This window comes from Microcebus murinus, chromosome 6 (genome assembly GCF_040939455.1).
Source record: "Microcebus murinus isolate Inina chromosome 6, M.murinus_Inina_mat1.0, whole genome shotgun sequence".
Taxonomy (NCBI): domain Eukaryota; kingdom Metazoa; phylum Chordata; class Mammalia; order Primates; family Cheirogaleidae; genus Microcebus; species Microcebus murinus.
In genome coordinates, this window is record NC_134109.1 from 11,002,050 (window position 1) to 11,029,526 (window position 27,477).

The window sequence follows — 27,477 nt, forward strand, 5'->3', positions numbered from 1 at the left end:
TACATGGCAGTGTGCACTCATGAGAGAGTACGTAGTAGAGGCCTATTATATGGAAATATACTTATGGACTTGTATATTTAGTCATATGTTAAAAAAGCAGCTGTGGATACCAATATTCCTCCTCCTTCAGAATCAGAAAAGAAGAAATAAACCTGATGTGATTTGTTATCAGAGTCTTTGTTTCTAGATTCATTTTTAAATCACCAATTATATATACATAACTGATTATATAACTTTATGTTACATATATTGAGCAAGAAAAAATTCAGTCTGTAAAAAGGAAACATGCTCAACAATGAAAGAACAGATAAAGATAGTAATCTGAAATAGAGAGCTGGCATAAATATATTAGGTTTCAATGGTCTTTACTTTAAAAAATGCCTATGGCATTTAAAAAAATAAGCGAAGAAGAAAATGCATTAGTTCTAATGTTACTAAATATGGTCCTCAATAGAAGAATTCCAGGGCAGTCTTTTGAGAGGAAGAAGGTCTAGGGTGATAGGGAGAAGGATCTCAGGATGTCACAGCTGAGGAAGCACAGCACAGGAAGGCACCTTAGAAGGCAGACCGTGAGTCAGCCCCATCACGTGACAGACGTGCCCAAGGAGGGCCAGAGTGAGAATTGAACTGTGCACAGCCACTTTAGCAGCTGCTGAAACTGGGGCACACAAGGCTCCAGCTCAGTGCTTTCCTAAGACCATTACCCTGTCCTGCCTCTAATCTCCTGAGTTTTAAATGGAACTTCCATAGAATAACTAGTAGAGCAATAATTATATAGGTAAAGAGTATTCTCTGTAAATAAAAGTACCATCTGTATTAAGACTACTAAGCTATAATATTAATTATGACTGTCTTGTATTACTATTACTTTTTGTATTATATAGTCCTATTATTCATTAAGTTCAATTCAATAAATTTCTAAATTCTGAATGAAGTTGGTTTTATATATATATATATATATACACACACACACACACACATATATGTCTATACCTAAGGGCCTATTAAAATTTGAAATAAATTACAATATAGTTAAGTTCCTAAAATGGACTCCAGCCTGGAGTTTCTGCAAAAAGATGCATTTGAGAAACTTTATTTGAAAACGCCCATGAATTAAGTGAAATAGGTTTACAAGAAAATCTAAATCTTGTTTAAAATCTATTCTTATCAGAAGGTTCAGGCGCCCTAAATGAAACAGCAAACCTGTAACTATAGTGTGGGCATCCTGGCTCAATCATTTATACCTTGATATAGTCTCTTATCACGGTGATTTTTATGGCACTATCCCTCAAATGTTTAAGCTAAAGGAAACAATCTTCAACAAATCAAACAAGATACAAATAATACATAAAAAGGAACCATGGGGGAAAGAGAATATAGGCCCTTTATAACCACAACTTCAAGGCACAAGTATAGTCTGTAAATATCTCCAATTTATTGGACCCACAACTCTGGGATCTATGCTGTAGTAATTATTTAAGTGATATCAGTACCCATCTTTCTGAGCACTGGACGATTCAATACGGTATACTTAAGCTAGATGTTTAAAGGGATGTCTACTCAGAGATAAGTTCCTCAAATGCAAATATTTCATAGAAAAAAATAGATCTCAGATATTAGTGGGAACCATTTAAATGTTTCTTGTTGATTACCTCATGTTATGTACAATGCCTTAGCCATATATAAATCATCCTATATAAACTGTCTAACACAGGGGTCCTCAAACTTTTTAAACAGCGGGCCAGTTCACTGATCCTCAGACCATTGGAGGGCTGGACCATAGCTTAAAAAAAACTATGAACAAATTCCTATGCACACTGCACATATCTTATTTTGAAGTAAAAAAACAAATGGGCAAAAGCATCCGCATGTGGCCCGCGGGCCGTAGTTTGAGGATGCCTAACATAACAGAGTCACACGTGATAATAATCCCCTTTAACTTGTAACATATCCTCATTATAGGCATTTTCTATTTTTTGGAAAGGATTTAAGTGGGACGGAAAGTGTATTGAGAAAAACAGTAGAACAATACACTCAGTAGGACATCACTTGATTACTTACAAGGTAGCCTTCCGTGGTGGCATGTCTTTACTTCCACTGCTCTTGGGATCAACTGAGTTAGCTGTCCCACGGGAGGTACTTGGTAAGGGTGTACTAGGAGAAAAGGAAGCTGGAACACTACTGGCATTACGAATCCGGAATGAGTCATCTGAAAGTAATACGTGCAGAGTCAGACATATTGAATATACTAAGAAATATGCTGACCTAAGAGAGGAAGAAAAGGTTAATGAGAACTTTTTCTCTTTTTAAATAGATTTTATGAAGGTATAATTTACATATAATAAGCTCCAAAATGTTAAGGCTGACATGTATACCTCCATGGAGCCGTCATCACCATCAAGATGTGAACACAGCCATCACTACAAAATGGTCCCTCACACCCCTCTGCAATCCCTCCTCCTCCAAACCACTGATTTGCCTCCTGTCAACTGAAATTAGTTTGCATGTTCTAGAATTTTTTGTAATTGGAATCACACAATATATACTTTTTTGTCTGGCTTCTTTCATTCAGCATAATTATTTTGAGATTCATCTATATCATATATATCAATACTTCATTCCTTTTTATTTCTGACTGGTATTGCACGAACATGCCAAAATTAGTTTAACCATAGTATCTGTTGATAGACATTTAGATTTTTTTTCGGGGGGGTTCATATATTACAAATAAAGTTGCTGTGAGTATTCATGTACAAGTTTGTGTGTGGACAAAGGTTTTAATTTCTTTTCAGTAGATGCCTTGGGGTGGAACTGTAGATCACATAGTAAGTGTATATTTAATCTCATAAAAAGCTGCCAAATTGTTGTTCGGAATTTTTTTTTTTTTTTGGGGGGGGCATTTCCACCAGGAATGTATGAGAATTCTGCAGAGTTGCTCCATGTCCTCACACATACTTGATGTTTTGTGAGTCTTTCTAATTTTGGACATTTTAGTGGGTGCGAAGTAGTATCTCTTTATGTGCTTTTTTTCTCATTGCTTTTAAATTTGCATTTCCCTAATAATTAGGATATTAAGCAGCTTTTCATGTACTTATTTGTGTGTCTTCTTTTGTGAAGGTTATGTTCAATTTTTTTGCCCATTTTAAAATTAGTTGCCTAATTATTAAAGACTTATTTGTATATTCTGAATGCAAATCCTTTTTTTTTTTTGAGACAGAGTCTCACTTTGTTGCCCAGGCTAGAGTGAGTGCCATGGCGTCAGCCTAGCTCACAGCAACCTCAAACTCCTGGCTCAAGCAATCCTCCTGCCTCAGCCTCCCAAGTAGCTGGGACTACAGGCATTCGCCACCATGCCCGGCTAATTTTTTGTATATATGTTAGTTGGCCAATTAATTTCTTTCTATTTATAGTAGAGACGGGGTCTCGCTCTTGCTCAGGCTGGTTTTGAACTCCTGACCTCGAGCAATCCGCCCGCCTCGGCCTCCCAGAGAGCTAGGATTACAGGCGTGAGCCACCGCGCCTGGCCTGAATGCAAATTCTTTTTCTGGTATACAGATTGTAGGTATTTTCTCCCAATCTAAGCCCTGCCTCTTATCTTTTTTAATGCTCTATTACAAAGCCCAGAAGTTTTACATTTTGATAAAGTCCAATATGTCAATATTTTTTATGGTTAGGAGAAATCTTTTTATCTATTCCAAAATTACAAAGACTTTCTTATATATTTTCTTCAGAAATTTCATAGTTTTAGTTTTTATTAGATTTCAATACATTTTGAGTTAATTTTGTATATAGTTCATATAATTTAATATTATAGTTCCATAATTCATATAGTTCATATAATATTATGGTCTATAATTCAATGAGAATTGAAGTTCAGTTTTTTGGTTGTTCTTTGAATATGGATATCCAATGGTTCCAGCATCACTTTTTTTATTATAATAGACTTTGTTTTTAGAACGGTTTTAGGTTCACATCAAAATTGAGCAGAAAGTAGATATTTCTAATATCTCCCTTTCCCCTACATGTAAATAGCCTTCCTCACTATCAACTTCTCCCACCAGTGATACATTTGTTGCAACTTATGAACCTACATTGACACATTATCATCCAAAGTCCATAGTTTACATTAGGGTTTTTTTTTTTTTTTCTTTTTTATCTTTGGTGCCGTGACTCAGATGGTTCACTCTTAAAGTACATTCTATGGGTTTGGACAAATATATAATGACACGTATCTATCATTATAGTGTCTTACACAGTGTTTTCACTACCCTGAAATCTTCTGTGCTCCATCTATTCCTCCTTCCCTTCTCCAACCCCTGACAATTACTGATCTGTTTGTTTTCTTCATAGTTTTACCTTTTCCAGGTAAAATTGTCACATAGTTGGAATCACACTATGTAACCTTTTCAGATTGGCTTCTTTCACTTAGTAATATGCAATTAAGGTTCCTCATGTCTTCTCATGGCTTAACAGCTCATTTGTTTTTAGCTCTAAATAATATTCCATTGTCTGGATGTACCACAGTTTATTCATCCATCTACCTATTGAAGAACATCTTGGTTGCTTCCAAATTTTGGCAATTATGAATAAAGCTGCTATAAACAACTGTGTGGACATGTCTTCAACTCCAGTGGGTAAATACCAAGAAGCATGATAGCTGGATCATATGTCAAAAGCATGTTTAGTTTTGTAAGAAACTGCCAAACTGACCTAGCCAACAAGGTGGCTATACCATTTTACATTACCACCAGCAATGAAAAGTTCCTGTTGCTCTGTATCCTGCCAGCAATCAGGGTTGAGGAACCTGTGGCCTCAAGGTCACAGGTGGCCATCCAGACCCTGAGTGTAACCACTCATCAAATCCAAACTTCACAGAACAAATTCCTTTTTTCATATGATTATTTGCCATCTATGTATCTTCTTTGGTGAGGTATCACCTTCAAATCTTTGTCTACATTTTAATCAGGTGGTTTTCTTATTGCTAAGTTTTAAGAGTTTTTTTTTATATTTTAGATAACAGTCCTTTACCAGATATGTCTTTAGTAAATATTCTCCCCCAGTCGGTGGCTCATTTATCATTCTCTTGACAGTCTTTCAGAGTATATTTAATTTTAATGAAGTTTAGCTTATTATTTCCTTCATGGATTATATCTTTGATGTTGTACCTAAAAAGTTATTATTATACCCAAGGTCATCTAGATTTTCTCCTATATTATCTTCTAGGAATTTTATAGTTTTGCATTTTACATTTAGATCTGTGATTCATTTTTGAATTAATTTTTGTGAAGAGTGGAAGGTCTATATCTAATTTTCTTTTTTTGCATGTGAGTGCTCAGTTGTTTCAGCACCATTTGTTGAGAAGACTACCTTTTCTCCATTATATTGGCTTTGCTCCTTTGTCAAAGATCAATTGACTATACTTATATGGGTCTGTTTCTGGGCTCCCGATTCTGTTCCATCAATCTATCTGACTATTCTTTTGCCAATACCATACTGCCTTGATTACTGTAGCCTTACAGTAAGTTTTGAAAGTTAGGTAGTATAAATCTTCCAACTTAATCTTCTTCCATATTGTGGTGGCTATTCTGGGTCTTTTTGCTCTCCATATAAACTTTAGAATCAGTTTATCAATATCCACAAAATAACTAGCTAGAATATTGATTGAGATTACATTGATCTATAGAACAAGTTGGGAAGAAATGACATCTTGAGAATATTGATTCTTCCTAACTGTTAATGTAGAATATTACCCTATTCACTTCGTTCTTTGAATTCTTTCATCAGAATTTTGTAATTTTCCTCATATATATCTTATACATATTTTGTTTAGATTATGCCTTTCATTTTTCTGGGTGCTAATGTAAATGGCATTATGTTTTTAATTTCAAATTCTTCTTGTTCATTGCTAGAATACAGGAAAGAAACTGTTATATATTAACCTTGTATATTATCCTACAATCTTGCTATAATCACTTATTAGTTCCAGGAGCTTGTCAATTCTTTTGGATTTTCCACATAAATTATCATATCATCTGTGAACAAAGACAGTTTTATTTCTTCCTTCCAAATCAGTTTATCTTTTATTTCCTTTTCTAGGACTTCCAGCACAATATTGAAAAGAAGCAGTATAATAGGGACATCCTTTCCTTGTTCCTGATCTTAATAGGAAAGCTTCTAGTTTCTCACTATTATTAAGTATCATGTTATCTGTAGGGTTTTTACAGATACTCCTTATCAAGCTGAGGAAGTTCCTCTCTATTCCTAGTGCACTGAAGCACTAGTGCACTTATCATAAGTAGGTGTTGGATTTTGTCAAATGATTTCAACACATCTATTAATATGATCACATGATTTTTCTTTCTTAGACTAGCGGTGTGATGAGTTACAGTTATTGTTTTTCAAACGTTAACCAGTCTTATATACCTGGGATAAATTCTACTTAGTTGTGGTGTATAATTCTTTTTATACATTGTTGGATTCAATTTGTTAATATTCTGTTGAGGATTTTTGCATCTGTGTGCTTGAGAGATGTTAGTCTATAGTTTTCTTTCCTTGGAATGTCTTTGTCAGTTTTGGTACTAGGTAATGCTGGCCTCCTAAAATGAGTTAGGGTATATTCCTGCCACTTCTAGCTTGTGAGAGACTGTAGAGAACTGGTATAATATTTTCCTTAAATATTTGGTAGAATTCATTAGTGAACCAATTTGGGCCTGGTACTGTCTGTTTTGGAAGGCTATTAATTTTTGATTCAATGTCTTTACTAGATATAGGCCTATTCAGATTATCTATTTTTCTTGTGATTTTTGAGAAATTATATCTTTGAAGATATTGGTCTATCCAGCATTATTTTTGAAAATACTATTCCATCACCATTGATTTATCTGGGAGCCTTCACTGAAAATCAACTGAATATATATGAGAACACAGGCCATATTGTCTTGATTACTGGAATTTTATAGTAAGTGTTAAAATAAGGTAGTTTAAGTTCTCCAACCTTTTCTTTTTCAAAACTGTTTTAGCTATACTAGGTCCTTTGCATTTCAATATAGATTTTAGGACTGGCTTATAAATTTTTTCCAAAAGACTGCTAGAATTTTAATTAGGACTACATTGAATCTCTGGATCAATTTAGAAAGAACTGACATCATAACAACATTAAGTTTTCTAATCCATAAGCATGCTATATCTCTCCATCTATTTATTACACCCTCTCACCTAGTTTCCTCTATTATTAACACCTGACATTAGTGTGCTATACATGTTACATTTAGTGAGAAAATATTGATACATTATTATCTAAAATCCATAATAGTTTTAATTTTATCTAATGTCTTTTTCTATCTCAGGATCGCATCCAGAATATCACATTATATTAATTTGTCAGGTCCCCATATTCTCTCCTTCGATGTGAGAGTTTCTCACTTTCCTTATTTTTGATGACTTTAACAATTTTGAGAGTTACTGGTCAAATATTTTGTAGGATGCCCCTCTATTGAAATTTGCCTGTTCCTTAAGAATAGACTAGGGTTATGGGTTTGGAGGAGGATGACAGACAAGTGTCATTTTCATCATATCATATAAAGGGTATATATGATGGAACATTTGATATTTTTATGTCTTTTATTTTATTGCTTCATGCAAATCACTAGAAATGGGTTTTGTGAGTCAAAGTGTATTATAAAAACTAGAATTCTTGATGAACTTTGCTAAACTGTTTTACAAAAGGGTTCCACTGATTTTCATACCCACCAACAATGGATACATTGCAATTTTTTCCCATAAATCTTTACTAGCATTCTCTTTATTTTTCCTGAACTCTGTTGTGCCCTCATTACCTTGGATGGGATAGTCTAATTGATGACAGGCTAAAATCATTACACAACTAACAGTGAGTTATTGTTAAGTAAAAAATATCCAAACTGGCCTTCCAAGCTATGACTTTAACCTTTCCTTTCAGTTTTACCTAACACTGCTCCCTTATACCTACTCCTTATTCCGGCCAAATTAGCCAGGTGTTGCTCCCTGAAGATACCAACAGTCTGCCTTGTTGATGAGCTGTACTCTGCATGGAATGTTATTCTATACACACCTCTGCCTGCCAAAATCCTACTGTACTTTAAGGTTTCTTTCAAAGGATATAATCATCTTGAAGTCCATTTTGAGTCTCAAATTAAATAAGATGTCTTCTCTATGTGAACATGTAATATTTAATACATTTGTTAAGACATTTTTCTTCCAATTTCTCTTCATAGATAATATGTATAATTATATATTGACTTTTTTCAGTCTGTATTTCATTAATATATAACAATAAGTAATAAGCACATTTTTCTAACCAAGAACCCTAGGAGATAGTTCATTTAAACTATAGTTCACCCTCACCCAAAAATAATATTGAACCATTAAGATAGAATATTTTTCAATTATTTTAATAAAAGATTTACCCTTATAAAATACATGCTTTTATTTAAGACTTTGGATGTAAGTTTTAGGATTTGTAGATCATATCTACTCTCTTGATTCTCAAGATGACTTGCCTACCAAAGTAAAAACTAAAGAAATTAATGCACATAATTAAAAATTTTTAAAAACAGTTCTGAATCAATATGTATATATATATCTATGTATTTGAGAGCTTGTCCCAGAGATAAGCTCTCACTCTGTCACTCAGGTTAGAGTAGCTGCAACTACAGGCAAACACCACTACACCTGGCCAATATTTTTTATTTGTTGTAGAGATAGTGTCCCACTATGTTACCCAGGCTGGTCTTGAACTCCTTGCCTTAAGCCTCGGCCTCCCAAAGTGGGAATTACAGGTGTGAGCCATCATGCCCAGACCTAAATCAATATCCTTAATGATTTAGGCAAAGAAATTTCTTGACAAGAACTATTACAAGTTCATGAATAAATATGCTCATTTATAGGTGAGTGAAGGAATCACCAAAAGGACAGGTGAGCTCCACCCAAGTTTGAAGAAGCCCTTATGGACATCTATAATCATTTGCACTATTAACTCCAAGTTGAGTTAATTCAAACTGGTTTTCCATATAAATTTACAATTTTTAAAAGCACTCTACTTCGTACATAAAGTTCTTAAACCCTGAATGTTCCTCAGGACCTCTCCTAAAGGACTCACTGCTTTGCTGAGATAAAATAATCAAGTTTTATTATTTATAGCCCCAAATTCAAAATATGGTGACAATTTTAGTTCAGCAACTTCCTGTTGTTATCAAATTATTTTTTCCTTTTTCTTTTTGAGACAGTGACAGGCTAGAGTACAGTGAGTGGCATCATCATAGCTCACTCACTGCAACCACAAATTCCTGGGTTTTTTATTTTTATTTTTTGTAGAGATAGAGTCTGTGTTGCTCAGGCTGGTCTTGAATTCCTGGCCTCAAGCAATCTTCCCACGTTGGCCTCTCAAAGTGCTGGGGTTATAGGTGTGAGCCACCATGCCCAACCTCAAATCATTTCTTATGATAATCATGTTCTACCTTGTAAAATCACCCTATATCACCATACATGAATGTAAATGCTTTAATGTTACAAAGATGTTCTGTTTTGGCCAATGAAAACACTTTTCACAGAACAGCCAAAGAATAGATATATTCTTCGTGAAAATTTAGAAAACATAACAATAGGTATCGGGGGCCAGGCGCAGTGGCTCACGCCTGTAATGCTAGTACTCTGGGAGGCTGAGGCGGAAGGATCACTCAAGGTCAGGAGTTTAAGACAAGCCTGAACAAGAGCGAGACCCTGTCTCTACCAAAAATAGAAAGAAATTAGCTGGACAACTAAAAATATATAGAAAAAATTAGCCAGACATGGAGCGCATTTCTGTAGTCCCAGCTACTCGGGAGGCTGAGGCAGGAGGATGGCTTGAGCCTAGGGATATGAGGTTGCTGTGAGCTAGGCTGACGTCATGGCACTCTAGCTTGGGCAACAGAGTAAGACTCTGTCTCAAAAAAAAAAAAAAAAAGGTAAGAGGAAGGCAGAATATTCAAAATCTAACGTAAAAAGGAACTGTACCTAAGCTCTTAAAAATTGTAGATCTTTGAGAAGATTCACTATATACCCTAAAAAAAAATTACTATTATAATTTTCAAACAATTATTTCTAAGGCAGAAAGTTAAAAATACACAGTTAGCCACTAGTAGTTTTTAGTCATATATTCCAGCTTATTCATAGTGTAATTCTGTGTTCTACTATATAAACTAGAGGTCAGCAAACCACAGCCTATGGGCCAAATCTTGCCCACTGCCTGTCTTTGTACATACAGTTTTATTAGAACACAGCCATATCTATTCATTGCATGCTGACTATGGGTGTTTTACTCTACAACAACAGATTTACGTAATTGTGACAAAGACCAATTTGACCAACAAAGCCTAAAATATTTACTATATGGCTCTTCACAGAATTTTGCTGACCCCAATACAAATTTTCAAATACATAATATCATAAGTGTTTAGCTGTACATGATTTGCAGTGAAGTCCTACTGTTTTTAACATCCTTAAAAATTACTGTAAAACTTTTCATCTATGATTCAGCAGGCCCTCAGACTATGATAAAACTTAATTTATCTTTTTGTCCTTTTTCTCTTTGAGAAGTATTAAACTCTGGGTCTTGACATAGTGAAAACAAAATAGTATAGTCAAGTATTTCTCAATTGTTAGGGAAGAGTTTAATTTCTTCGGGATCCGATAAAGATGTAAATGTAGGAAAAATACTGTATCTAGAAATAAATAAGTAGATCAATTAAAAAATCATATTTTATTAAATTTAGCAATTTTTTGATAAGCTTATATTGCTACTTACCAGTTAGTGAAAGCACAGAAGACTTTGTTAACCCTGAGACAGTAGGTGTATATCCTGCTGTAGAATTTTTACTAGAAGAGAACATGATTTAGTTTAAAATACAAGAATATGCTTCTTATAATCTCCGTCATCTAACACTTGGGCTGTTTTAATCATGGTAATTTAATTTATGTGATTCTCTCCTAATCTTAACCATTTATAATTTTGTCACCTGGGCTAAAGGGAAAACCAGATATGCATTTATTGTCAGGAGAACTCTGTTGTGATCATATGAACATGCTACTCGCTTCTTTATAGACGAAAAGAACAGAAGTAGCAAATGGGGCATACTCGTACCCATTTAAAAGTTAAATGGCATATGTGATACATCATCACCATTTTCTTCATAAAATGATATATGGATTCTATGATGTTATTAAATAGTGTCATGTCAGAGTTCTTCCCTGAATGCCAGGATATCTATTTTTATGCAAATTGGGAGACTTCAATTATTTTTTAACAATAATTACAGAAGAAAACTGACAAATTATTGGCCCATAAAAAGCTCAAAATTAATTATTTTTATAATAACATAACTATTTCACATATGTAAAGATGTGTGGCTATAAAATTAAAAATCATATTAAAAAGTAAATAGTTGACAGATCATACTTAGCACACTTCTCCAAGTTGCCATATTTTGCATGAAAAGCTTGATTATTAAAAGACTGGCTTCGAATTAATTTGGATTTCCTGATTTCTTTGCCTAGAGTAATAAACAGAAAAAAAGGAAAATGCATCCAGTTCATCCTTAGCTGCCCCAATTCCCATTCCCTCCTGAACTACCATCAGTTTCAGTAAAACACAGATGGGCCTAGCATTCTTTTCTTAATTTGAGCTGATGGGAATTATTTCTTACCCATACTGCCCATTAATAACTACCAAAACAACTAGTGATAGAAGGCCAAAGTTGTTTTAGAATAATATATCCATCTTATAGAATGACTTTGCCTATAATTAATTTTTGTGAAAGGAAAAAATGTATAAAAGAGACATAAAAAGAAGTTCTTTCTTACTTGTTGATGGGGAGAGAGATGAGGATCCAGGAACAGAAATGGGGATGCTCTTGGGCAGACTTTGCGTTGCTGTCTTATTGTCTCTACCTAAAAAAACCTCTGTTTTAAGTTCTATAGTTTGCTTTGAGACCTTATTAATCTCCATAAATATATAAGACAATACAGAGAATGTGAATCACTATACCTACCTAAGCAGTTGTCTTTTCCAAATATTCTTACTTTATTTATTTATATATTTCAATCTTTGTTATTCAGTGATCAATTTCACAATCTAATAGCTGTAATCAAACTTCAAGCTTTCCTTTAAAGAATCTGAACCTTCATACTGGTTTCTATCTTTTATTCATGTATTTCTAACATCTGTACCATATTAAACAGCCAATTTTAAAAAACAAATTTTGAAAAATAAAAGAAAGTGAAGCAATTTTCCACATAAATTAAAAAATCTGCATGGTATTTCAGAATATCAGGATGCAACATAATTATGTAACTGAATGGTGAAGACATAGAAAAACTACTTACGCTTCTTTTCAAAAATTTTATCACTCATGGGCCTTCCATCATTCTGTTGCTTTTCCTTCTCTAACTGTTCCTGTTATTAAAACAGAATTAAAGGTACAATTTAATATCTTAGAATTAAAGGTACAATTTAATAAATTTAGAAAAATTGTTCTGAGAAATTAAGCTTTAGAGATACAAATAAAGGTTCATAAAAACATCTAAAAGAAGTATTTTTTCATAGTAGTATCTAAAGAATTTAGGGCTTTTAGATTTGTCTCTTCTGACATTTACAGAATTATGCCCTTGGGGGTCTGTCAAGCTAAAACAATGAGTCTGGTATTATTGTTATAGTGAGTCTTTATTTTCTAAAAGGTATTTATCAATTCTCATTAGCAAAATACCTGTTACTATTAGTTATTTCAATTTCTGATTGGTAAAATGGCAAAATAACATTTTCCTTTAAACCAATTTAGAGAAAAGGAAATGGTCTCTTACATATTTTTAAATGCTTTACTTAAGTACAATACACATAGAAAAAGTGCACAAATTATAAGTGTACAGCTCACTGAATTTTTCCAAAGTAAATACACCTGTATAACCAGCTCCAATATCAAGAAACAAAACATTACAAAAACTCAGAAGCCCCTTCTCCCAACTGAACAAATAGGCAAAAAGAATCAATGAACACAGCATGTTCTGAACAAACTTGGCATAACTGACATGCACAGAACACTATATTCAACAAATGGAGAACAAACATTCTTTTTAAGTGCACATGTAAAATAAAGAAAAGGATGGAGAAAATCAATTAGGAAAAGAATTTCCACATAGAACTGGACCACATAAAAAAGAATCAAATGGAAATTCTAAAACAGAACACACATAAAATTTAAAAATATTATTAGGTGGGCTTAACAGAATTATCTATTTTCCCCATTTTCCCCTGTATTATCTTGATCATATTAATCACAGTTATCTTTAAGTCCTTGTCTGCTAACTCCAATATAGGATCAGGTGTGGTTCTTTTTATATTGTCTGTTCTAGTCTTGGGCTTAGGTCATTTCATATTAAAATTTTTTTTAGAGCCTCCTTATTCTCTACAGCTTCTACAACTGGCAATCCTGAGCTCTAATCTCTGTCTTGGAAGACTGCCGAAATAATGTACTTTGCTTTTCAGAGGTTTTCCACATAAGTTTTTCATTTTACAGCACATGAATTCTCAGCAGAGAAACAGAAAATATTTTAAAAATGTACATTTTAGAAGTGAAAAATACAATATTGGAAATAAAAAAAAAATTCTCTAGATAGGCTCAGCAGCTGAATGGAGAAGACAGGGGCAAAGCTGATGACACTGAAGACAGACCAATAAATTATTAATAAATTACTCACACTGAGCAGCAGAGTTAAAAAAAAAAAATTAGAGCAACAAAGCCTCCTGGACCAATGGGATAGTACTAAAACATCTAACACATATGTAATTGGAGACCCAAAAATAAGGCAGAGAGAGACTGGAACAAAACATATATTTAAATAAACAATGGCCCAAATTTTCCCAAGTTGGAGAATGATATACACTATAGATAGATTCAGTAGGATGAGCAAATCTAAAAGAGGCTAAAGTAAATCATGCCTTGCCATATCTAAAGCAAACAGCTAAAAACAATAGATAAAAGAAAAAAATCTTGAAAGTGGCCACATAAAAACATTACCTACAGAAGAACAGCAATTGAAATGACAGCAGATATTTTTCAGTTGTTATGGGGCCAGAGGATAGACAGAAGCACAATTTACCAGAACTAACAAAAGAAGAATTCTATACCCAATGAAAATATCCTTCAGGAATGAGGGTAAAAATAAGACATTTTAGAGAAAGGAAAACAAGAGAATTTGTCCCCAGAAGACCTGTGATACAAGATCTGCAAAAGAAAACTCTTTAGGCTGGAAAGGAAAAAAATGCTAGAGGGAAATTTGGATCCTAAGCAATGAATGAAAAGCATTGGAAATGGTAAACATCTGAGCAAACAGAAAAGTTTGCTCTCTTAAATTCTTCAAGATACACATGACAATTAAAGCAAAAATTATAGCACTGGTGGGGTCCTCAATGAAGATGTAATTCATGACAACTGTAACATAAAGAATGGTGTGGAGTGGGTAAAGCAATCATTGTTAAGTGAAGTGGTACTATATTAACAATAAGCTTATGGTGAAAGGTTAGAAATATATATATATATATATATATATATATATATATATATATATATATTATAATCTCTAGAGAAACCACCAAAAAATTTTAAAAAGAGAGAGAACAACATAATTCACTAATATAAGAGTGAAACAGGGGTTATCACCATAGATTATCACCATATATTAAAAGAGTAATAATATGAGTATATTATAAACAACTTTTTGCCACCAACAAATTTGACAGCTTAGATGACGTGAAGGGGGAAAAAAAGCAACTTGTCAAAACAGACAGAAGAAGAATTAGAAAAATCTAAATAGTTTTATATCTAGTAAAGAAATTATATCAATTACCAAAATCCTTTCCCAAATAAAAACTCTAAATCTAGATAGTTTCACTAGTGAATTCTGCCAAATACTCAAGGAAGAATTAAAACCAATTTTATAGACATTTTTTCAGAAAATAGAGGAGTGGGAACACTACTCATCTTGTTTTATGAGGCCAGAATAACTCTAATACCAAATCTGTCCCAAAAATGATAAAAAAAAAAAAAATTAAAGACCAATTTCACTATGAATCTATGAGTACAAATGCAAAATTCCTTAACAAAAACTTTAGCCAAGAATCTAAAAATAGAGAAAAAGGATAATATATCATCATCAAATAGGATTTATCTCCAAAATATGAGTGGTTTAATGTTTGAAAAATCAATGTAATTCAGGGTATTAACAGAATGAAGAAAAAAAACCAAATATCATTTCTATATATGACAAAATGCAACAACCATTCATAAAAGCTCTCAGCAAACTAGGAGTAAGAGGGAACCTCCTCAATCTGATAAAAGGCATCTACATAAAACCTACTGCTAGACAAGGCGTGGTGGCTCACGCCTGTAATCCTAGCTCTCTAGGGGGCCAAGGCGGGTGGATCGTTTGAGCTCAGGAGTTCGAAACCAGCCTGAGCAAGAGCCAGACCCCGTCTCTACTATAAATAGAAAGAAATTAATTGGCCAACTAATATATATAGAAAAAAAATTAGCCGGGCATGGTGGTGCATGCCTGTAGTCCCAGCTACTCGGGAGGGGAGGCTGAGGCAGCAGGATTGCTTGAGCCCAGGAGTTTGAGGTTGCTGTGAGCTAGGCTAACGCCATGGCACTCACTCTAGCCTGGGCAACAAAGTGAGACTCTGTCTCAAAAAAAAAAAGAAAAAAAAAAACACCTACTGCTACCATAAGACCTAATGATGAAAGATTGAACTGTTTCTCTCTAAGATCAGTAAAAAGAAAAGGATGCCCACTTGTCCCACTCTTATTCAACTGGAGGTCTTTAATTGTACTGGAGGTCCTAAAAGGCATAATATTAAATACGAAGAAGTAATCTTTCTGTATTTAAAGAAGACATGGTGGCTTACATAGACAAATCCTAGTTTTAGAAAATCTAAAAAACAACTTCTAGAACAAATTTAGCAAGTATACAAGTATACAAGGCCAATACACAAAAATCAATAATATTCTTATACCACAGCAACAAAAAACTGAAAAGTGAAATTTAAAAATTATAATTCCACTTACAATGCCAAAAGAAACATAAAATACCTAGTCATAAATCTAGCATAGACTTCCTTATGCTCTATATTGAATGCTATCAAAATTACTGAGAGAAAGGAAGACTAAATAGAATGGTGGATACTATTCATGGACTAGATGATTCAATTGTTAAGATGGCAATTCTCCAAATTGATCTATAGACCAATCATAACTAAAATATCAGCAGGCTTTTAATAGAAATTGACAAACTGATTTGAAACTTCATATCAAAATGCGAAGGTCCTAGACTGGCCAAAGCAATTTTAAAAAGAAACATCGTTAGAACACTTACCCTATCTGGTTTCAGTGATCAAGACAATTTGGTATTGCCAAAAAGATAAACATATAAACCAGTGGAACAGAATAGGGAGTCAAGAAATAGACACATATGTATATGGACAATTGATATTTTTAAAAGGTGCTAAGGCAATTCAAGGGGGAAAGGAAAGTTTTTTAAATGGTGCTGAAAAAGCTGGATATACAGATGGAAAAAAATAAACATATATAAAAATTAACTTGAAATGAATCATAGACCTAAATGTAAAACCTACAACTAAAGTTTCTAGAAGAAAACAATGGAAAAATTCTGTGATCTTGGTATAGACAAAGGATTCTTAGAACAAAAAATATAATAGAAAAAATTGATAAATTGGACTTACACAATAAATAAAAGATAAGCCAGAAACTCCAAGAAAATACTCATAATATGTATATCTGACAAAGGAGTTATATATATTCAGAATGTATTAAAAACACTTACATCTCAATAGTAATAAAATAACCTACTTTAAATTCTGATAACAGACTTCATCAAATAAGAGATAAAGATGGCCAATAAGCAAATGAAAAACACTCAACATCTTTAGGCATCAGGGATATGCAATTAGAAAAAACTATGAGATGCCATTACATACCCACTATATGGCCAAAATTAAAAACATTAACCACATCAAGCATTACAGAGGTATGGAATAAGTAAAGCTTTCCACCGCAGCCAATGGGCACAAAAAATGCTATAATCACTTTGGAAAAGACTTTTGTTTGTTTTTAAGTTAAGTATACCATATAATCCAGCCATTCTATTCCTAAGTATTTACCCAAGAGAAATGAAAGCATATGTCTACCCAAAGGCTAATGTTCTTGAAGGCTAACTTCCCTAATGTTCATAGCAACTTTATTTCTAATATTCCCAAACTAAAAGTAACCCAAATGCCCATTAAGAGGTGAACAGATAAATTGTGGTATATCTATACAATGGAATCCTAAGAAACAAAATGATCTAGTGATACATACAACAATATGGATGAATCTCAAAATAATTATATTAATGGAAAGAAGCATGATGCCAAAAAAGTACATAATATATGATTCAATTTAAATAATTCTACTAGAAAATGCAAACTCATCTACAGTGACAGAAACTACATCAGAAGTTGCTGGGGACACAGGAGTAGAAGACAATGTGAATTTCAAAGGGGCACACAGAAACTTGGTGGAATGAAAATGTTTCTATTCTGATTGTGGTGATAGTATCTTGGACATGTCCTTATGTCAAAACTCATCAAATTGTGCACTTTAAAATATGCACTTGTTTGTCAATTATACTTCAATAAAGTAGTTTTTTTAAAAGGCTCTAGAATATAGTTTTCCTCCTGGTTGATAAAAGAACAGATTTCAGAAAATCAGGAATCTTCATTATTCAAAGAGGGAAAAAAAGTCGTGTTTTAGGAAAAAACAAGTAGTGTGAAATTGAAATAAATTATTTATGAAGTTTAATAACAAAACAGTTAATATTGGTTACAGAAGAATATATGTGTGTGTGAGTGAAAACAACATACCATTTCCAAAAGAAGTAGTTCTTCTCTTTCTTTCTCTTGATCTAATAAATCTTTTTCATAAAACTTTTTCTGAAACTGTTTAAAATGAAATTGTGAAACATTAGTGATAAGTTTCTCTCAATTTTTAAATATTCCTTCCAATATAAAGAAAAGAAAGTGTATTTACCACATCCATAGACATTTCCATTCTGTCCAACTCCAAGACAGTCTATAAAGAAAGTTTTAAAAATTATTCAACAGCAATTAAATGAAACCAAAACCAACCAATCATTTCTCATAGACTCCTTTTCCAGAGGGAAGTTCAAAGAGAAGACTTCTGCAAATTCTGCCTAATTCTACATTGTATTTATAATCAACCTCTAAACAGCAATGCCAGGATTAATTTTAACTTTTAAAAGGGTTTAACCTTAAGCAGAGCAAGTCTAGAGGCATATTTTAAATACCAAATGCATGCAATTTAACTAATTTCTAATAACTCCCAATACCAATCTTTTCCAAATTTTCAGAAATATAGCTTTTGAATTTTTAAAGTCTTTCAACTAAATATATATGAAACAAGCTATCATTTGGCTTTAAATCTTTAGTTCTCTTCCATAGAATTTTTTTTATCATTATGATACTCTAACCAATAGAAAAGACTTTGCTCTGAAAATATTCTCTCAATTTACTATGTGTCTTTCAGAATATACTAGTTTGAAACAAATTATTCCAATCAAACAATGGTCAATCTAATCCAGGGTTCTATCTGTGATAGAGGACAGTACTTCTAGCACTTCTTTTACAAGAGGAACTCTAATGGCCAAAATATATTTATATGCCCAAAGCTATTCATTACAAACATAAAATTTTTCAAGCTTTATTTTTATGCTGAAATTTATGAAAAATTTACAATTTATACCATGAATTGCCCGTGTTAAATAAAGTTACTTTCTATATTAAAAAACTGATTATAAATGATTCCATTTTTATCTCAAAGCTTTGTGTAGCTTCCTCAGAGGTTCCCATACTAATAAATCATTAGACTACAAAATTTTCATTGGACAGACTGACTTCATGTGAAACGTACTTAAAATAAGATCTATACTCTAGAATAATCCATTGTAGGTTAAAAATCCATTATTTAATGATATCATTGTGTCTATATGACATTCGCTTGTACCTATATGAGGTTAGCTTGTATTATCTCTTGAATTAATAAATTCTTTGGGAAAAGTAACCCTTTCGTGTTTATTATTTGGACAAGTTAACTCCATTGCCTAAACTTTGTACTTAAATAGTAAGGACAGAACAAGCAGGTAGAAATGTGTGTGTGTATGTGTGTGTATGTATGCTTTTAAATTTAGCTGCATGTCCAACTCTGGATATTTTGGGTTATTTCAGTTAACGAAAGAGGAATTCATATTTCAGTAAAAATAAAATTATACTAATTAATACTAAGTCACCAAAGCACTTCATTAAAAAGTTCCTTGTGTGACATCTGCCAATGATTTTTAGAAAAAAGAGAAAAAAATAAAAGGATTCTATTTTGTTCTCACCATCAATGCTAATTTATTTATTGCATTAATAAATTAATTTTTCTCACTACAAATAAATGCTCAAAAATTATGTGTCCTGAAGTTCACATTCAGATTCATAAAAGTAACCACTTTAATTTGACTCAATCTTATAAAAATATTAGTTATATATTCAGCATAGAGAGTTTTTGAGGATTATAATGTATTTTAAGGTTTGGCTCACTAACCCAAATTTTTACTGTTTTAGTTTTCTAACACTCCCAAACAACCAATATAATAAGATCTCACACTGAAACAAAACAAACTATAAGATACAATAATGTTATATTATTTAAAAAGGAATGTACTCTATTATAGTCCTAGCTTCTGCCACTTATTCACCTGATCTCAAGCAGACCACTGAATTAAGTCTGAGGGCCCTTCCAGGGCTGTTTCTATAAGACATGACTTTCTCAATTTTACCAACAAAGTTTTACTGGATTATAATCATTTATAAATAAAGTCTGGTGAATGATATTCATTATTATTGAACAGTATTCACTGAGCACCTAACATGTGCCAAACTCTCCGCCATGGAGTTTATATTACTAGTAATAAAAGTTTAATATCTAAGTGCCCTATTAAAAATATCTTTCCAGTTATATCCAACCATAGCACACATAAACCAAATCATTTATTAATTCTTTCTACTCTAGCAAGGATGTTAAGTATTTTAACATATTGCTATCCTATCAAGCTAAAATAGAGAAGCTATGAATAACAGGACCTTAATTATAAGAAATGCAACATTGTGGAAAGAGTGATACTTACTTTTTTTACAATAGCCAGAACATCTTTATCTTTTTCTTGACATAGGAGTTTTCTCACACACATTTCTAATTGCTGAAGTAGATGCTTATCTGCAGGAGTCTTCAGGGTAGATTTCACTTTGGGCAACAGATAGCAAAGTTTCATTCTGTAATAAATTACACAGTATTTACTTTTGAGTAAATTTAAGAACTAAGAATAATAGTAACATGAAACTGAAAGAATAAACAAGTTTTAGATAGCCTCAGAGTTCATTTATTCATGTATTAAATAACAAGTATTTATGGAGTATCTACTATGTATCACACGTTTATTATGGTGCTTATATTCTAGTATGGCAGTAGAGAAGAGAGGAGAAACAAGTAAAATGTCTGTCAGACAGTGGTAATGGAGAAAAATAAAGTACGGAAAAAGACGAGGGAGAACCAGGAGAGAGGGATTAATCAGTTTTAATGCCGGTGGTCAGAGAAGGTGTCAGTGAAGGGTTCACTGAACAGATAGCATTTAAGCAAAAACCTAAAGAAAATTACTGAATGAGCCATGTGAGTACCTAGAAAAGAGCTGTAGGGGACACAGGGGGAGCGTGCCTCCCACATTGCCTCACATTAGCAAACTGGCCATTGTGGCTATAGCACAACAGAGTGAAGGTAAGATTAGCAGGAGACCTCAGAGTGGGAACGAGAGGACTTGCAGGCCACAGTAAGGAGACTGGCTTTTCTTCTGAGTGAGATGAGAAGCCACTGGAGGGTTCTGAGCAGAGAGGTGAAGTGATCTGACTGAAAACTTTATAAATAACATCTGACTACTGTCTTGGCTGTAAGTGGTCAAGAACAGAAGAAGAGAAACAATAGGGGAGGTCCTTGCAATAATTCAGGCAAGAGATGATGAGGTGGACTGAACCAGAGTGACAGCAGTAAAGGTGGAGAGAAGTGCTTGGATTCTGAATATACTGTATAAGCAGCGGATGTGCTGAGGGATTAGAGCTGGAGAGACAAAAAGGACTTATTTAAGATTTTGACCTAAGGAAGTGGGAAGATGAAATAGTTATTTACTGAGATGGAGAAGACTACAGAAGGATCAAAAGCAGATAAGAAAGATCAGGATTTAATTTTGGATGGATTAAGTCTGAGATGCCTATTAGATATTCAATGGAAGTGCTAAGCAGGCGGTTGGCTCAATGAGTCCATTGTCCAGGGTAGATGTCTATACTAGTGACACAATGAAGAATCTTCAGCATGTAGATGATATTTAAGCCATGAGATTGGAGGGATCACCAAGGTAATAAGTGCAGTTAGAGAAGAAAGGAGACAAAAGAATACAGTCCAGGTCCAGGTACTATCACAGTCTAGATTGGGTTGAAAAGAATAAGGAGGCTAAATAATGTCAGAGAGGTAAGAGGAAATCCAGCAATCTAAAGAAAATCTTTCCAGGAGGAGGTAGTTCAGAGAAAATGTTCAGCTTTGCTAAACTAAAAATCTACTTCTTTGCCAGAGCTGGTTTTAGAGAGGGATGCAAAGTGGTTCTCTATTGCATAGTTGCTATATTCATTCATTAATCTGAGTGCTCGCCACATTATTATTTTTTATTTCTATCGCAAACCTTGAAACAACTAAATCCCATTCCTAAATTTTCCAGTACGCTTTCCCAGCTGAACCTTCAGTTGGTGATTCTTCATATCCAGCAAAATTTGCTTTTTATTCAAGTAAAAAGGGGTAAAAAACCTCCTCCTGTATAATTTTCAGCACTGTAAGTAGCAATAATAGCCTCAATCTCACTCAGAGCTCATCATGGATACTGCTAGCCTGGTGATGCTTTCTCTAATTAAGTAGTCCCAATTCCCCCAAAGAGAAATTATTTTATTTCTGACAGCTGTGGAGAAGGCTTCTCTGAATACCAAGTCTTTTTCCAGACTTTGATATTGTCTAAACTCAGTCAATTTAGATTTTAAACATTCACTTAAGGACAAACAAAAACACTTAACAGTCGATGCACACTTCATTCTTTATAACCCAATTCATGTCTAGAAAATATACATTCAGCGCAAGCCATAACAGTGATTCATTCCCTATCAGACTCCTGGTCCCATTAGATTATAAAATTCTTGAGATTAGAGGTGATATCTTTCTGGTGAGCTAAATTGCTTATGTATATTATCTCAGGTATTTATACCTCAGAACACTTTATGACTTATGTACGAAAGAAATCAATGCACAGACAGGTTTTGTAACTTGCCCAAATATACACATCCAGCATAGAGCTGGAATTTCAGCTCAAGCAGTATGGCTCCAGAAACCATGCTCCTAATCTATGTGATCTTACCACCCTTGCCTGTGATGGCTTTCATACTGTCTACACAGCTCTATAGCATTACATATAGGCTTTTTTACTTCCAAACCAGTTAGCATACAGTGCTGCCAGACTCATTTCTTTGGTTGGCGGCTTCCCAAGCAGAAGAGTGAGAACCAAGACATATTGCTATACGATGATATATTACCCAAAAAAAACCCAAAATTTATGAAATGATATTTAATTAATCTTCTTTTAGTTTTTGAATTGGCAGATCACTTTCTCTTAGAGTCAGTGCAATGCTATTAGTCACATTGACCAGAGTAGAGATGATTTCATTTCCTTCCAAGTTATCTTTGTCAACTGCTTGATAAGTGACAATTTATCACATTAGAAGTTGCTTTTCTAGAATCATAACCTCAATTTACAAAATGTTAACAATATAGCTGGATTCATTAGTTGGTCAGGAAGAGCTAAAATCTAGAGAATTACCAAGAGGTTCTTTTCAATTTACTTTAAATGTCAGGGATATGCCACCTCTCATTTATTAATATAAAGCACAAGTAAGATGCACAAAAAGCTAAAGCCAAAACAGCTGTGCTTTCTGTATTTTCTCACATTAAAAATAACAAAACAAAAATCAACCCCAGATTGTTCCCATTAACTAATGCTCATGAAATTCTTAGGTTGAACTTTTCAATATCGTTTGACAATTTTTCTTGGTATATATCTCAACAGCAAGACTAGTAACCTAGGCTATCTTATTGCCTTACCAAGTCTTCCTATTAAAAAGTATTAACATGTTTTACATATTGCCTATAATTCATGTCAGTTGTTTATAAAAGATGTAAATCTGCACCTGGTCCCCACTTATGACATGGGTTTAAAACTCCTTTAATCCCATTATCAAATGTACAAATAGCTTTTAAGTAATAATATGCATGTACTTAATGCCACTGAACTATACAAATGGTTAAAATGATAAATTTTATGTTATGCATATTTTACAATATATAAAAAGGAAACAATAGGCCCATTTTGGGAGAAAAAAAGAACAAAATATATTTATTCTTTTTTTTTTCAATTTCCAAGCAAGCCATTCTCAGGCATGTTCCGTCCAACTTAACAGTTAACCAAATCCAATTAACATTTATTGGATTTCCAAAATGTAAGGCAATTGAACATAGATGACAGGAAAAGACCTCAAACCAGCCCTACTTCTCAGAATAAATGGGCACCTAGAAGTGCACAGACACTCACCAAACCAACTCTGAAGTGACAAAGCAGCTGACTATTTTTTCTTGACTTTTAATGATAGACAGCTTAATAATACCTATTCAACCTCTCCTGGTGCCAATAGTGTATCCAAATGACTGAAGCAGCTTGTTAATCTGACTGCAACTTACTACTCTCAACCCAGTAAAACAAAAGATCTAAGACAGTGTTGAAGGAGTATGCTTCCAAGTCCTATAGATGCTCATCAATTATTAATACCAAGAATTTCAAAGCAAGTGTAAATTCTTCACTCAATCTTTTAATTGACTAAGAAAAAGATTTTGCATATATTCACTATATTAGATATATAACAATGTTTTTAAATATTTTCTTTGATAACATACCTCACATTTGCTACTGGATCATGTGTCAGTTCAATAGCAGGTAGAAAGAAATATTTACAGAAAAATGACTTGGAAAATATCTCTATAATAAATTCACAGGTATCCAAAAATCTAAGTCTATTCCAATAACTTTTTCCTTGGCCCAATTCTATAAACAAAAACAAAAATTATCAAAAGTTAATTTTTCCTACAAAAATTATCAAAAGTTAATTTTTCCTACAGGAAATTACATGTGACAAAATTAAACACATAAAATCCATAAGTTTCTTTATACCCATAATTTGGTTAGCAAATACAAGAGATAAGAGGGAAAGAAATCATATATTCCTCAGATTTATAGATTCCCAAATTATTGATACCTAAAAAACCAGCAAAAAGTTTTATTAAACATAGCATTTAATTCCATAAGCATTTATTAACCATTCAATGATTAGGTCTGCTATTTTTGATCACCCACCATGTGCTAAGTACTTTATCTATATTATCTTGTTTGACCCTGAAAATCAATAATCCAATGTGATATGCATACTTATTCCTCCTAAAAGATTAGGCTACTGAGATTCAGAGAGGTTAAAGTCACATAGCTGGCAGGTGCAGAGCTAGAATTCAAATGCAAGTCTAATTTCAAAATCTTTTAATAATCAAATTAACTGTTTCTTCCCTCTTGTTTCCTTAAAAATGCTTAGAAGTGGACAGAGTCATATGTAAACAGTACTACTGACAATAACTCAGGTCAATATTTAAAGGTTAATTTTCTTCTTTTTACATAAATGTTCAAAAACAAAACTCAATATTTAAAGCCAAATAGAATCTTCTTTCAAAATAAAACATTCTAAATGTAAACCCCTACCACTGAAAAATGAAAATTGCATTAAGATAGACTACACAAAGAAAAATTAAAGTGTACCCACCATAATTTTTCTTAAATGGAATTTTATGAAAGTACTCTAATTTTTTGCAAAGTGGTGATTCATACTTAAAATGGTAAACTCCAATAACCAGAAAATCCCATTACTGCCTATGCTGGATAATAGACTTTAATAAAAACATTTAGATATTATAGTCAAAGCAAGTATACAATAATTGACAAATTCACTAGGTATATATAGGTATGTGCAATTATTTTTATAATTAACACTTTAACCAATAGTTTTTCCCTTGATTTTTGCTCTTGACAAATTAAAACCAATTTGCATTTGTAAATTAACTTAGTTTCTTAAGCTATTATAAACCACCTAAGCTCATCAGATTCACATTCATATGTATTAACAATTCTAGTAAAGGAAAAAAATCCCACATTCTGTTAATTATGTTAATGTTAAAAACAAGACCAAACTAAAAGATGAGATTCATGGATGTTTTATTTATATTTTAGTTCCAAATGCTATTTCATTAAGGTAGAAACTGGGCTTTCAATGTAAATGTGCATTCATTTCACATTTAATTTCTCAAGTATAGAAATTCATAGAAGAATGCTCAAAGTAATCATTAATTTCATTCATCACCCATCTAATCCTGCCATAAAGATTTCTAAAAAACAAAAATTAGCCAACAAAACTGAAATAAAAGCACACAATAGATACTTAGCAATATCAGCCTAATTATTCATGGCAAAAAGATACATAAATCAGATCTAATAACAACTAAGGCCAACTAGTTCACCTTCTTTTTCTCAAAATGAGAGACAATGATTACTTACGTTCAATTAATTTTTGAATGACCTCATGTCTCTGTTCTTGTTTACGATTGTAACGTAGAAAAATGCACAGAGTTCGTGAAGCTGCCTTTTGGACAGGTAAGACATTCTTAAAGAAAAAAAATAAGACAGACAATTAACTAGACTAAATTATTATGGATTCTAAATAATTTGGCCCCACCAAACTGATTTTAAGCTACTGGTTGAAAATAAGAGGAGTGGTTTACTTCCTCTCAAATCACTGAACTTATATCCTTCTGGAAGTGTCTTCAAATTTAATGTTACTATCACTCAGGGAAATCAACAAATTTATCACATTACGAAGTTAATTTAATTTGGCACAGAATTGTACAAATCATCCAGATCTGATTCACATCATCTTATGTGATATTCTCCTCAAATACACATCCACCATCCATTCTTTTAGTCATTCTCAGGACTTTGTCACACATTCATTCGATAAACATTTGCTAGAGCATACTATGTGTCAGGTACATTACCAAAAATGTGCCGCTTTTAAAATATAAATTTAGAGGGTAACAGGGTATACTCTTTGATATTTCTGGCTTAATTCTAGTTCTTCAACCTCAATGTCACTCATTGAGATCTCTGGTCCATGGTACAGATAAAGCTTAAAATCCAAAAGACACCATGTCAACCACTCTTACCAATATTCCAAACCCCTTTATGCTTCAAGTTTCTTTCCCACCACTGGGCAGAACCCTAATTCTAAATGAATGCAACCATTTATCTTTACTAGGTTTGGGTTCAAACCATGTAACATTAAAAAAACCCTCTCAACGAGGCAGTATAAATTCATGTTCACCATCTTGAGTTACATACAAATATTATAATATTCAATTACTAAAGATTCAGACTATTATTGCAAGGATCCTTAAAATTCAAGTAGAATAAAACTTTATATTGCTGAGACAGTATTGCCTGCTATCTCCTCTCATATTTTATGATAAGCTATTTCCGTTCAATTGTGTACAATTAGTGTAATGTTTTTAATCTATTGAATATAAAAAGAGGATATCTACTATGATTTAGAACAGAAAATTTAAGACATATACATAAACAGAAGCATGATTGGGCTTAAGAAAAATGAATTTTAGATAAATGGTGAACTAAAAAGTATGTTACTCTTTTATTTCATTTTACATAGACTAAAAGAATTTCAAATGCCATTCATATGAAAATACATATATTTTGTACCTCATATATAAAACATATTATACTTTATGGTATAAGTTACTCTTTTATTTCATTTTGCATAAACTGATAGAATTTCAAATGCCAGTCATATGAAAATACATATATTTTGTACCTCATATATAATACATATTACACTTTATAGTATAAGGTAAATATTCTCTGGGACTAGAAATCAAAGATAAATGTAATCAGGTCAAAAGCACATAAAAGCAAGTTTGAAGAAATTGTAAGAATTTGAACACATAGAATAATGATTGCAATTAATTAAAATATCATTTAACATTTTAAAATTAGTCTAAAAGATAGACGCACACACCCCATCAAAAACAAAATTCATCTGTCACCATTAAAAGT

General features: G+C 32.8%; 1 protein-coding gene across 4 annotated transcripts in view; it reads right to left on the reverse strand.

The window, feature by feature from the left end:
- The window catches only part of PPP4R4 (protein phosphatase 4 regulatory subunit 4), a 110,457-nt gene that overhangs the window by 13,015 nt on the left and 69,965 nt on the right, over nucleotides 1–27,477 (reverse strand). For all 4 annotated transcript variants that reach the window (XR_012919677.1, XR_012919676.1, XR_012919678.1 and 1 more), the window contains 10 exons: nucleotides 25,909–26,014; nucleotides 24,210–24,357; nucleotides 20,308–20,452; nucleotides 18,150–18,191; nucleotides 17,984–18,058; nucleotides 12,397–12,466; nucleotides 11,875–11,961; nucleotides 11,471–11,564; nucleotides 10,820–10,890; nucleotides 2,062–2,209 (listed from right to left, as the gene is read on the reverse strand). Coding sequence is in view for 1 of the 4 variants with exons in the window: in XM_012738628.2 (XP_012594082.1) it covers nucleotides 2,062–2,209; nucleotides 10,820–10,890; nucleotides 11,471–11,564; nucleotides 11,875–11,961; nucleotides 12,397–12,466; nucleotides 17,984–18,058; nucleotides 18,150–18,191; nucleotides 20,308–20,452; nucleotides 24,210–24,357; nucleotides 25,909–26,014 (986 nt within the window). In the remaining 3 variants the exon portion in view is untranslated. The remainder of the gene's footprint in view (nucleotides 1–2,061; nucleotides 2,210–10,819; nucleotides 10,891–11,470; nucleotides 11,565–11,874; nucleotides 11,962–12,396; nucleotides 12,467–17,983; nucleotides 18,059–18,149; nucleotides 18,192–20,307; nucleotides 20,453–24,209; nucleotides 24,358–25,908; nucleotides 26,015–27,477) is intronic.